Raw genomic sequence first — 14246 nt, 5'->3', positions numbered from 1 at the left:
TAACATCTCCTTTCCCCATGTGCAGTCCTGACACCATAATGAAATCAACTTTGATGCTGTTTCTAGAAAAGGTATTTTCTCTATTTCTCTAAAAAAGGTAATCTAGAAAAGGTAATTTCTCTGAAAACCTCTATTTCCCATATGGCTCCATTCACTAGCTGTAATTTCTAAATCAAAACACCCCTCCCTAGCCACTATTCTTCTACGTCTATGTCTACCAGGGGTGTGCTGGAGTCAGTTTGAGAGCAGATTATTAAATTTTCAGTGCGAGGATTTACACCTCACAAATCAGCAAAATGTGTTGGTTGTCTGGACTTAAGAAAATATTAATAATGCAGATTAAGCTTAAAAGTGTATTCTGTATACATACCCACCCCAGCTGTTAAACATTTACCTGTTATCCTTGGGTCTGACCCATTAGAAAGCAAGCTTTTTAAGAATAAAGACTATCTTCACATTTGTATTCATATCCTAGGGCTTAGCACACTGCCTACCTAAGTGCTTATTAAATTTATGGAAAGATTTCAAGGAGTCTGTGACCTGGATGGGAAAAAAATTACATCTTTATTTTAATTAACTTCTAACTAAAATTTGTAATTTCCTTCAATTATGAATGAAAAAAAAAAGATTGAGAATGAATGCTAGGCTTTACCAGACTACCGAGGGCATCCCTGACACAAAAACTACCTTGTTTTATGATTAGATAAAGTACATAGTAGGTGCTTAATAAATGCTTCTTAACTGACAACTTTGATTGGGTTCATTCATACCTTGTAAAGGATGGATTGGGGGTGAATAGCTCATTTGCATGTAAAAAAAATCACAAGAAATTTGACCCCATGGCATTAATTGCCTAAGTACTTTTATCCTATCCTCTCATTTGCATAGGCCAAATGAAACTTGAAAGTTTAAAAAAAAACAATGGGGGACCCCCACCAAATCCCAGAATTGGGCAAATAGTCATTGCCTCATTATAGCTTGGTGAGGTAATTAAAATAGGAAGTGGTTAATTGTGGGAATTGAGTGAACCACACACACTAACTCAATCTTGTGACTCCATTCCAGAGCTAGCTTAGTTCCCTTTCTATTTAATTATGGGTCTAGTCCTACTTTTATCTTCTGAGAAAGTTTACTGCATTGCTTAAAATCTGCCCTTATGTGGTTAGGAAGCTGCACCACTACTATCTGCTGCTTACAGACTCCTAACTAAGAACCTAGGTTATATTGACCAGAAACCCTGTCAGATCTGGAGAGTGATCAAAGGATTTTTCTCACAATTATATATCTTAAGCAACCCATATATCTTACCTGGAAATTGACTCAGTACTGACCAATCAGCTATTGTTTCCATGTTCTTTGACTGAATACACGGAGTTGAGGGTGGGAATGGGACATATCCTTTCCTGATTTCAGGGAGTTGCATCTGTTCTCTCTCTCCCTCCCAAATTGGAAAGTCCCTAATTTTTCCTCCAATTAGAAATCAGATTACCTAATTTTGTATCCTGGTTAATTGTTTTCTTTAATTAATTGGTTTTATTTGATTGTTTTTAATACATAAAAATCTATCTCCCCTTGTACTTGGGGTCCAGTGCCAAAGCTGAGGAGAGCTGGTCCCAATTTGTTATGCAATTGGCATGCATTGCTTAATAAATTGATATGCTTGGAAGCTTGAACCTTTGTTTTCTTAGTCATTTCATCCTTCACCTGACACAGCCTACAGAGATGGAAGATTTAGGAAATGTACTAAATGATCACCACAAGAGTCTCTCTGTCTTTATCTCTATCTCTCTGCTGTTTTTACATTGTAAACATTTATAGGTTACCTCTACTGTGTGTGTGTGTATATATATATATATATATGTATGTATGTATATATATATATATATATGCACCCATAGATCTCTATAAACATACACATATTTAATGTTAACTGGATTTCACTGAGCCAGTCTCTAACCTGAGAATGACAAACAGCAGGCCAGAGACAAAGTATGAGGGACAGATTTGCAAATCAGGAATTCTCCATGTCCGAATTCTACTTTGCTGAAGTGAAGACAGAGATTATAAACATAAATCAATGGGAAGGGAGGGGGAAAGGTGGATTACAAACAATCGCTTCCCCGGATCTGAGTGGTTTCCCATGACAAACCAACAAACCCCACAATGCAACAATTCTTTGCAAATTTGGGGGTACGTGACCACCCCCAAGAAACAGAACCAGAATTCTGTGATGGGAACAGGTTCTACAATCTTTTTTCACATAAGGTACACAGGAACAATAAAGAATGCGAGTAATTGTGGCAATGTTGTCGAGGATTTTATTGATCATTTCAACCTGCATTGTAAGTCTGGCTCACAAGAGAGGCAATTTTGAAAAATCTAACCTGTTGGCATATTTATTACACATATCATATTGATTATTATGAAAATTGTAGTTCCCTTCACAATACACATATACACTCATACATATATATGGAAGACTGTACTATGCTTATTGCCTCCTATCATCTGTTTCCTTGAATGTGGATGGTGTCTTCCTTCCTAATGAGTCAGAGGGGTGAGAAGGATAGTGAGGAAAATAGGAAGAAGAAAAATATGCAACAAGTAATTATAGTCTAGAATGTGAATGGAATGAATTTACCCATAAAATGGAAACTGAAAGCAGATTAAAAATTTGAATTCAACAATATTTTGCTTTTAGGAAATGCTATAAAAATGAGAAATACACACAAAAATAAAATAAAGGTCAGGAGTAGAATTTATTATGTAAAAAAGCAGGGATAGTAATCATGATCTCAGACAAAGTTAAAACTAAAATCAGATTTAATCAAAAGAGAAAAATAGGGAAACCACTATGCATCAGCCATATTAATCAATAGTTTTAGACCATATAAAATAACTAGATATAAAAAAAAATGAGAGTACACCTGCCAAAACAGACATTGGAACTATATGAACATAAACACAAAACACCTTTTATACAAAGTTAGATCTAAAGAATTAAAGTAATATTTATTGTGTATGAATAGGTAAAGCTAATATAATGAAAAATAACAATTTTACCTAACTAATCTATCTATGTAATACCATTCCAAATAAATTACTAAAAAGTTATCCTACTGAGTCAGAAAAAATAATAACAGGGTTCACTTGAAAGAGCAGAGGATCAGAAATTTCAAGGAAACCAGAGGAAAAAGATATGAAGGAACTAGATTCAGTAGCAAGAGACCTTAAACCATATCATAAGGTGAGAACAATGTTGAAGTGCAAAATGGATAATTTTGATTTCTTTAAATTAAAAATTTCCTGTTTAAATAAAACCTATGTAGCCAAGAATAGAGGAAAATGCAGAAAAATTGGGGAAAAAACCTCTTATAGATAATGTCTCAGATAAAATGTGATTGGGTCAGAATATTGTTGTGGTGTAGGAAATGATGAGCTGGTGGACTTAGAAAAATATGGAAAGACTTGGACTTATGAAGGAAGATGGTATTCACTTACAGAGAAAGAGATGACAAGATGATAAGCATAATGCAGTCTTACATATATGTGTTTGAGTGTGTATATGTGTCTGCATATGGATATCTATGTATATGCATGTGTACATGTACACATGTATTTATATGTATGTATGTATGTGTGTATGTATGTATGTATAACTACATTTAATTGTAGCCTTCTTGGGGGGAAGGGAAAAAAGTAAAAAGTGCAAAGCAGAGGACAAAAGAAAATACACAAGGAAGCAAAGATGAATAGCTTTGAAAATAATGTGTAATATTTATTATATAGATTTTCTTGAGATGGAAATTGATTGCTTAATATCGAATCCCCTCTTATGTTCTTCTGTGTACATGGCAATGTTATTTTTTTCTTTTCCTATTTTGTATTAAAGTTTAATATAAATTCAAATACAATGAAAAAAGAAAAAGAAAAACCCCCCCAAATGACACATTCCTTGCCCTCATTGAGCTTACATTCTCCTGGAACTTCTCTGTTTTCTCCATCAAGGCAGATTCAGAGATGAGTGGAGGTGATGAAATAGGGTCCATCTAGAGCCACACTTTAGAGGGCCAGCTCTTAGAACCAAAGTCCTGGAAGTCTTAAGAAATGTGAGTGTGTAGATGCCATCATGAAATCATAGTGTCCCAGAATCTAAGAACCCTAGAGGAAAGAGACACTGGAATTCCTTCACTGGGTATTTTCTCAGGCTGTCCTCCATGTCTAGAAGGTTCCCCCTCTTCATCTTCACCTCCTGGTTTCCCCAGCTTTCTTCCAGTGCCAGATAATGTCACCCCTTCCACATTGTGCCTTCCCTCTGTTGATTATCTCTCCTATTTATCCTGTCTATATCTTGTTTGCACACAGTATGCAAGTGGTTTCATCCTTTAGAGTACAATCTCCTTGAGGGCAGGGATTGTCTTTTACTTTTCTTTGAATCCCCAAAGCTTAGCACAGCACCTGCCACTAATAGGCACTAAATGAGTGCTTATGGACTTATTGACTCTGTGGGGGAAGGAATTCACCTGTGTCCTCATCATCTGTTTGCTGAGTGAGTAGGGGTGGGAAAGAGGAAGAGTCAGTAACTCATGGAATTCAGGCCCAAGATACACCAAGGAAATCTGTCTGGGTTTCTCTCCCTCCAGGCGAGGCTACCACCTGTATGAAAACACTGCCTAAAAGGCTCAACTCTGTCTCCACAGGTAGGGACAGAAGGTCTCTTTCAGTCACTTCCAGGACTTTGGGGTGTCTGTCAGGGTGTGGGAAGGGGCCCCTTTGTGTAGATCTGGAGATGCTTCCTGACCCTGAGCCTTAGGCTTTTAATGTACCTGAGAGATGGCAGGATCACTAGAGCACCCTGATGAGCTGGAGAGTGTCTGAGAGATAAAAAGAAGGGTGAGCATTCCCTAGGATTTTGTGAAGAGATCTGGTTGGGGCCAGCTTGCAAAATAGAAGACTTTGGGAGGGGAAGTGGTGGTAGGTGAGGACCTGATAGCTGTCTCTGGAGGGAGGTCATGTGGGGGAGGGATTTGATTTACCCGCCTTGGCCCCAAAGGGCACAATAGAGAACAATGAATGGAATTTGTGGGGGTCAAATGAGGTTTGATGTCAGGAAATCTTCCCAGAAATGAGATGCCAAGTGTTCTTTCCCCACCATCCCCCATGTCTCCTCTCAAACATGACAATCGTCTAGTTCAAGACAACATCAACTCAGCCTTGGACTACTGTAACAGCTTCTTCCTTGGTGTCCCCAAAGCTCCAGTGTCTCCCCTCTCCTCCACACAACTGGCAAATATGTACCTAAGTCACAGGTTTGACTAAGTCCCTTTCAGATATCAAGTAGGCTCAATGGCTCCCTAATCACCCCTTGTGTGTTTGGGCCCAGTCACTGGTTTCTTAGGTGTGGGGGAACTCCCATTGTCAAGACTGATGTGCAGCCTGTAGTCTTAGAGTTCTGCTAGCCATTGAAACTTTAAAAGATTTGCCCAGATTCTTAAGGTCAGTTTGTGTCAGAGGCCAGACTTGAAATCAGCTCCTTCTGACTTCCAGGTCAAGTCTTTACCCACTACCCCCTGCTTCTTAAAGAGTTTCACCCATTTGTGCAGGTCAGTGTTTCCAGGTTTATTACACCTTATTGTCTTTCCTGAACTCAAAGGTTCAATCTAATTAACTCCTCTATTGTTCCAAGGATACCACCTACCACCTGTCCTCTTTGGGCCTCAGTTCAGTGATATCCTAGACTTGGAAGGTGCTCCCTCCTCACTGCCCTCTCATGGAATCCTGACCCTCCTGCCTAATTCACCTCTATTTCCAATAGGACTCTGCCCTGCTCCTTCCCATTGCTTTTGCCCTCCCTCTGGTCATCCTTCTCTATATGTTTGGTATCTGATTATCTGTTTACTAATGGTTTCCTCCCAAAAGAGTATTAGCTCCTTGACTATAGGACTGTCTCAGTCTTTTCTGTTTATTCCATGAATAAAGGAATGGAGGAATGAAAAAGCATTCATTTATTGAATGATTGATATTCATATCATATTTGGTGCTTATGGTGTGACAAGCACTCTGCTAAGTGAAGAATTTACTAACACATGTAGAAGTGCTCATTGTCCACAATGAGATTATGTTGAAATTGCAGGAGATTCCATGTATTGAGAAAGCTGTCCAGATAGGGATATTTTGCTTTGGGAAGTAACAGGGATGGTAAATGGAATCAGAAGTCAGGGCAGAGTTGATGTGATTATGGTTCCAGAATTGGAGAGGAGAGAAAGGAGGGTTAGGATGGGGGGTGTCAGGCTGGGAGTTCCAGGAAGGAAAGGGTCAAGGACTGGAGGGCTTGTTTTGTGGATCAATCATGGCAGCTGGTGAGAAGCAGGCTGGGAAGGAAGTGTCTCATGGCTAGAGCTAGGGCTTGGTTGGTGGGCTAATGCTGAAGCCACCACCACTCAGGACATAGAGGTTTTTTATAGCAGGAGTTCCAGGCAGGAAAAGAATGAGCACAATGTCTGGCACATACTGGAAGCTAAGTAAGTCTTGTTGAATGGATGCAGATGGAATGGGCTATCTGGGACACAGCAACCTCTTCCACACTGGGAGTCTCCAAGAAAGGCTGGATGACCACTTGTCACATGAGCTGTAGAGGGCACTGATGTTTGAGTCTGGCTCAGACTAGATCTTCTCTGAGCTCCCTTCTAACTCAGGGGATGCATGACTATGTCGTGTCAAATGGCCCCTTGAGTTCAGAGACCTTCTCCACTACCCTACATCCTACTGCCACTCCTTCAGAGTTGGCCCTATTCCTGGCCTTCTCAACTTCAGCCCCCAGCACTCTCCTCATGACTATGATGTCTCTAAGATCCCTTCTGATTGCCACATGTCATAAGGTTCCTTCTTCATGAAGCATTCTCTGTCCTAAATTCTTTTCCAACTCTGGCTTTTGGAGGCTTTTACTAGTTGCTTTCCTCTCCACAGGGCCTGGGCTCCTCCCCTGCTTTTCCTGAAGTCCCATCAGAGAGTCCGTATCAGGTATGTGCACAGGGAGGGGCCAGGCCTCCCTAAGGGGCCAAGGGAGGGGTCAAAATGCTGGTGGAGGATGGACTTCTTGTTGCTGATAAGAGCAGGAACAGGAACAGGGCCAGGGTGGAGGGAAGTGGAGACAGGGTTTAGAGAGGGAAGAGTCCTCCTAGTCCCAACCTGTATTCTGGCATGCCAGTGACCTCTCTTCTCTCTATCCCCAGATGCTGGACATCACCAAAGTGGATGTTTATGACAAGATAATTCCTTGGAAGAACCCTCAAGCCCAAGAAAGAGGGAAAAGTCCCTAAGGATGTTGTGATAGCCCTTCTGTTTCCCTTCATTAAAGAGGGTTCAGAGGCATCTCTCAGGGGAGAAAGCTGAGACATCTGGTTTAATGGGGAAAACCAACCAAGAGAGAGGGAAAGGGGCTAGACTGGGGAGAAGGAAGGCTTCCAGGGAACCAGGGGCACCCAGACCTCCAAGAAAGGACTGAGAGGAATGAAAGAAGCCAGAGCTGTGTGTGCCCGAGCTGGTTAGAAGTCAAAATACCCTATGAAATAAATTTGTGTGCATACTCTGTTGATCCCCAAGTGCTTCAATATTTTCAACATCTTCATATCTTCTGGTCTTGTTTTTCTTTTTCTGTTGAACTAAGGTGTAGGTGATTCATCGTATTTGGATAATCCTAAGATGTTGAGATTCCCAGAGTCTAAGAATCATGGTCTTATGCTTCTAAGATTCTGTGAATCCAAGAATTTTTGACTGTAGACATCATGATCTCGAGTATGGACCACAACAAAGAGACCAATTCATACAATGGCCACAACAATAATGTAGAGGTGAAGAAATCCAGAAAGCCTCAGAACATTGGCCATTGAAGGGCCAATCATGACTTCAAAAGGTGGTTGATGAAATTTGCCTTCCACCCGTTGGCCAGAGGGGCAATGGGCAAAGCTCTTAGGAAATGGACCTCAGCTTGCTAGAGAGATTAGGAAATATACAGGGATCTAGGCTTAGCCTCACACCGCTGAGGGAAGAGGAAAGAGAAGAGTTCACCACAAATTTATACATAATGATGTTGTAACACATGGCCCCAGAGCTCTTTGCCCTAAAGCCCTGTCCCACCAGGTCACCCCATTGAAACCTTCTAGATAGATGAAGCAAGGGGCTGTGTTCTCTTCCAGATGTACACATGTTCATAGCTGAACCTGAGCTGCGCCTGAGGCAGAGGAAGGTAGAGCACTCCATTTGGGGCCAGAATCCCAGCTTTTCTGTTTCCTCCCTGCATGACTCTGGGCAGGTCACTCCTGTCTTTGAGACTCTTTCTCCTGTTGTTAAAGGAGTTTGTAGGACCAGATCATCTCTAAAGTTGCTAAATCCAAAGATCTTATGATTTCATCTTCCCTGAATGAGGAGGAGTGGGTGTCATTGTATCTGGTCCCTTGATCCCAGAATTCCATTTCTTATCATTTAAACCTCACTTGTCTCTAGCCCTTTGCTTAATGTACTGAAACTTGGATGCCTGGTTCATAGTTGCTTGCTGTGTGACCAGGGACTAGTCATTTGACCACCCTGAGTTTCAGTTTCCTTTTCATCTTGGGGAAAATACTGGCTGACCTCGCACACTCACAGAACTGTTTGATGGGTGTTGTCTTTAGTCACTTTGGAGAAATAGGTGTTTTTATGAGTCTTGCTTCTCTATTAGTCCAGAAGCTCCCCAAGGGGAGGCATACGAATTCTGATCTTTGCCCTGTCCTCAGTACAATTCTGTGCACAGTGTCTACATTTAATATTTGTGGGAATCCATTGAGCTGGTCTCTCCTTCCTCCTCTTCACCTCCTGGCCTCCTTCAAGTCCCAGCTAAAATCTCATCTTCCAACATAAGCTTTCTCCCCTAATATTACAGCTTCCTCTCTGTGATTTTCTTTTTCCTGGATTTATCTTTTTATACATTGTTGTTTCCATGTTGTCTCCTCTGTTAGAATGGGAGCTCCTCGTGAATAGGGACTTTTACCTTTCTTTGCATCCCTGGTGCTTAGTAGAATGCCTGACACTTAGGAAGTGCTTTGTAAGTGCTTTGATTGATGGTGTCAAATGGCCCCTTGAGTTCAGAGACCTTCTCCCCTATCCTACACCCTACTGCCCCTCCTTCAGACTCAGCCCCATTCTTGGCCTTCTCAGTTTCAGCCCCCAGCACCCTCCGTCCAAGGGGCCTAATTGCCATCTAGTCATCTTGGACCTGGGGCCAGTGCTCTGTCCATTAAGCCACCAAAATAAGGGGGGAGATGCCTTTATATGTCTATACATCATGGTACTACAAATGAGGGCAGTTCTGATTTCCTTCATACCTTCTATGCCACCAGAGTCCTGTTGAACTGTGCCTGAATGAGGACTCTGACATCCTGGTCTAGACTGGTAAGGGAGAGGATCACAACAGTCTATGTTCCAGCATAAGCCCCAGTTAGGGATCCAAGCATGTTGCCACTCCCCCGCTCTCTGTGCTCATTCTGAGGTCCAGAACCTTCCTACTCTGGGAAAGGGAGTCAAGTGACACTAGTAGTGGACAGTGGCTAACACCAAGTGACCCCTGTGCCCCTTGGGGACAGTGGGAGGGATTTGTGCAGGGAAGGGAGGAAAGAGTAAGGAGGACTAGCAGGCAGGAAATCACAGTAGCTGGGAGGGGAGGGAAAAGGAAGAGAGTAGAAGGAGGAGAGTCAGAGACAAAATCTCTGACCTGTGGGGCCCATGTGACCCTGGCAAAGAGAAGAAGAGAGAAGCCTCGGTCCCCTATTGAAGGAGGAGATAGCCCTGAACCTAGGCACCAGCAGAGACACCTCCAGGGTCTGGACTTGAGCTCTGTGCATGGAAGACAGTGCAGGAGGGGAAGGCAGAGATTCCTGGCAAGGAGAGAGGGTCACATATGGTGGGCAGCACAGACCGATGAAAGCAGCCCACGGTGGATGTGGCCTTTGGAAGGGGACCCTGATTACAGGTGAGATATGGGATCTATTGAGGCCTATTGGAGGAGAGGGAGCTTGGGGGATTCTGGCCCATATATAGACAACTAACCAAAGACCTGTAGAAAGTAGACCAGTCTCAGGGACATGTATCCCAGAGACAGTCTCTGCAGACCTGGCCAGAGGAGTCTTCCCTGAGCCAAGGGCAGAGGACAAAGTAGCAGCTCAGGACCATTAGTCCACAACCCTGAGCCAAAGGTCAACGTCCAACCCCATAGCTGAGCAACCTCTGAAGAGGCTAAGTTCGTCTTTATAGTCAGAGGAGACCTGGGAGTGGATCTGGGCTCTGATGTTTACCAGCTGTGTGACCAAGGACAGCTCACTTACCCCTCTTACTTAACTTGTGTTTACCTGGAATACCACCTTCCTCCTAGGGCTGTTTGGGAGCCAAACTGTCAGTCTTAAAGTGCTCACAGGGTGTAGTGAGAAGGCCCTCCTTGGGTTAGAGGCCATAATATCTGGGTTCAAATGTTACCTCTACTCTATACTACTTAACATAGGTTAGGTTACTTGACTTGTCTGCACCTCAGTTTCTCTATCTGCATATTGAAGGCATTTGATTTTGTGATCCCCAAGGTCCTGTCCAACTCTAAGCCCTTCCTGCTGGCCTCAGTCATGACACTTCATTGATTCATCTCTCCCTTCAATATCTTGCCTACTACACCAGCAGTTCCTTTCTGAATCAAGTTCATGGAAGGAACTTAAATTGAGGCAGGCTTAGCAGCACCCACCCAATCCCTGGGGACAGCTCAGTGACCTTGGCAACTCAGGAGGACAAGGGGATCCTGCTGACCTCTGCCTCCTTCCTCTCCCCTCAGGCTCCATCCTCAGCTACTGGATCCAGCCCACATCTACCCAGGGTGCTCCCTTCAGTCTTATGCCAAGCCAACTCAATGGGACACAATGTCATCTTGACCATTCCAGGGTTCTCAGCAGAAGCTCACAGCTGTTTCTGGTACCTTTGAACCTAATTTTCATCTACCTTATTCAGACTAAAGAGTGGATGCTAGCAAGCAGTCAGGAGAGGGTGCTCCCTGATGGCTTCCTGTTCTTCCCCAATCTCACCCTCAATGACACTGATCTCCACATTGTCCTCATTTTTGACACCAGATACCAAATAGCAGCAACAGAAGAGCACAATTAGGAGTGTGTGGGAAGTGCTGCCCTTTCCTTGGACCATACTGTCCCTCCAATGCCTTTCTCAGTTGTGGCTGACAAGTTTCCCTAAGTTCCTTACCTAGGGAACAGAGAGAGTCCAGAATGTGCCACATCCCCACAGAAAAGAGTTCAACTGGTTCAGCAACTGGTGATGGCTCAGGATGCAGTGAATGACCTTGGCATCTTTAATGTCCAACCAAGTTCAAAGTGCTCCACAGTGCCTGCTCCCACTGCCTTCATGGCCTGTTGGGACAAATTGTTCCACTGGGGAAATATTTACATGCTTGGAGTAGACCCCCACCTCCAAGTCACCAGGGGGTGTAAGGTCCATAGGTTATCCTCAACCTGGTTTAACCCATATGCAGAAAGTTTTCCCAGAATGTGGCTGCTATGCATGCTATAGCAACTTGGAGCTGCAGGTGAGAGTTGGGTGGCAGGTAAACAACAAAAGTGGAAAGCAGCCTTGAAAAGGGCCAAGTAGCCCTCACACCAGAGGTACCAGTTTTCCCCTAACACCCCACATACCCCAATAAAACTAATACAATGTAGGAAATGCAAAGGTCCAAGGAAATTTTGAGACAAAAGGTTCTAAGACAATCTGAGGAGGAGGCTGGCAGCTGGGGAGGGGGACATCCAGAAAGGCTTCCTGGAGGAAGTAGAAGCCCAGCTAAGCCTGGTAGAAGAGGATTTCAGCAGGACCCCTCCAGTGCAAATACAGGAGGGGATGATGATTGGTCAAGAAGGAAGGAAAAACACCTGGACTCTCAGAAATTCTCTATCAGGTATGGCTTGAACTAGATGGGACCACTGTATAGTCTTAAATCTGTGTCTAATGATTATATAAAGGAAGCAAAGTTTGCTGGAACACCGAGATTCCAAAGAGGAGTGTGATTTTAAAATCCAGCCATGAAAAGATGTGGTGAATTGAGCCATCCTGGGTGGAGGGAGAGAGAATACCTGGAAAGAACTTGCTTCCCTCCAACTTTCTGCAGCGATGTCCTGAGACCAGAAAATGCTGGGCACTGGCTTGTGGGTTTTGCTTCTGGGCTGCTGTGTCATCTCCCTGGAGGAGCACACGAGGTCTTGGCCTGGTGGCATTCCATCCCTCCCCCTGCTGCTGCTGGCTCCAAATGGCTACCAACACATGAGGAGTTTGTTCCTGGCCTTGGCCTCCTCCCTTCTCATTGGCCATCCCTTCTGATGCTTCCTGGGAATCATGCTGGCCCCACTCACTCTTCTAGTTCAACAGGGAAGGAGCTGTCCCTGATGAGTGGGTTCCCCTGGGAATCTAAAATCGCCAATTGCCGCTCCTCCTCCTCTCCAACATGGAGCTTCCCTTGGGCTGGTCCCAGTTGGCCCCTTGGCCAATGAGAGCACCTAGAGCTGGAAGGAGCCTCAGCAACCTGAGCTTCTGGGCACTCTGACTGAGTTTTCCTCCTTCAGTATCTCTAGGACTTCTTTTTTTTAAATACACATTTCTTTTATTTCATCATACACAAGACAAAAGGCTGTGTTGTATAGTGAAAGGACAATGGATTCTGGCATAGGAAGATCTGAGATCAAGACCTGCTTCAGACAGTTTTACTACTTCTATAGCAATGGGCTGGTCACTTCATGTGTTAGTCTTGAGCACCTATCTAAGAGTGGAAAGAGGGTTGATCTTGGAATCAGGGGCCTGAGTTCAAATCTCGCTCTGCTAGTTGCTGTCTGCATGATCCTTGATGACTGGCAACACTTGGCCTCAGTTTTCTCATCTATAAAATGAGGTCATTGGACTAGATCAGGGGTTCTTAGATTTCAGGGCTCTATAAATTTGGAGAGGAAAAAAAATCTAATCTTTATTTTAATAGCTTTGGGTTCCTATGTAATCCTTTGTATTCCATTTTATGAATTTAAAGCCATGATTCTGAGAAGGGTCCATAGTTTTCCTCAGACTGACTGCCAAAGGGACCCATGAGACAAAGATGATGAAGAGGCAGCAGTCCTGATGATCTCTGAGATCCCTGCCGTTTCTGAATCTGTTACCCTATAACCCTATGAACTGTGACCAAAGGCATGGAGATGGGAGAGCATGAGACATGTCCTGGAGGCAGATGGTTATCATGTTTGGTTAGAGGATATAAGATGGGTGAAAAGGAGTGGGATGAGATAAGACTGCAGAGGAAGGATGGCTCAAGGGGGTGTAGGGGCCTAAACATCAGTTAAAGGATTCTGACCCTGAGATGGTAGGTAATAGTGACCCCTGAAGATCTTGAGGAGAGGAGTGACATGACCAGATCCTCACACAATTCCAATTATTTTCACAGTGGTGTGATGGGTGGGTTGGAGGGGCACAAAGAAAGGTAGAAAAACCCTGCTATGTAGTAATGATGAAATCCTCCGTTTAACCTTGAAGAAGGACCTTAGATATCATTTAGTTTCAATCCCCTTATTTTACAGATGAGGAGACTGAGTGCATGAGAGGGGAAGAGGCCCAGTCAAGGTAGGAAGCGGCAAAGTCAGGATATGAACCCAGGGCCCACTGACTCCAAATCCAAGCCTCTTCCAGTGTACCTCATAGTGTGTAAGGATGGCTTATGTCCTTCTCTGTCATCTCTACAATCAGTCCTCCATAGCTCCTGTCACGTGTGCCCAGGGCATCTTGGCAGAGAACAGTATTTGAAAGCCTTGCTGTAGCCTTCTCTCCCTCCAGTAAAAGCCCACTTAGTGGGACCTGTCTCCCTATAAAAACATAAGAGCTCACACCTGGACAATTTCTTAAAGATTGTAAAGAATTATACATAGATGAGTTCATTTGATCCTCCTAGCAACTCTGTTTGGTAGGTACTATTATTATCCTTATTTCACAAGAAGGAAACTGAGGCACAAAAAAGTGCTTAATATATTCTTGTTCTTTATTCCCTTAGTTCCTTGGTGACCTTAGTCACTAGGTTATGCAAGTGCTGGACCCTGTCTTCAAGAGGAAATAGACCAGGACAGAACATGCCATCCCCAGTGTTTCCTGCTCAACTTCTTACCTGAAAGTATACATACAGGGCAAGAAACAATGAGACCAACTTA

At 43.6% G+C, this 14246-nt stretch overlaps 1 protein-coding gene across 1 annotated transcript in view; it reads left to right on the top strand.

The window, feature by feature from the left end:
- The window catches only part of LOC114042018 (carcinoembryonic antigen-related cell adhesion molecule 20-like), a 115159-nt gene extending 107565 nt beyond the window's left edge, over positions 1–7594 (top strand). Inside the window, exons 13-14 of the mRNA XM_027860728.1 lie at positions 6967–7020; positions 7233–7594. Of these exons, the coding sequence (XP_027716529.1) occupies positions 6967–7020; positions 7233–7319 (141 nt within the window). The 3' untranslated portion in view covers positions 7320–7594. The remainder of the gene's footprint in view (positions 1–6966; positions 7021–7232) is intronic.
- Positions 7595–14246: the final 6652 nt, after the last annotated feature.

This window comes from Vombatus ursinus, unplaced genomic scaffold, assembly GCF_900497805.2.
Source record: "Vombatus ursinus unplaced genomic scaffold, bare-nosed wombat genome assembly UNPS02014239.1, whole genome shotgun sequence".
Taxonomy (NCBI): Eukaryota; Metazoa; Chordata; class Mammalia; order Diprotodontia; family Vombatidae; genus Vombatus; species Vombatus ursinus.
This window is presented reverse-complemented; position numbering and strand designations above follow the sequence as displayed.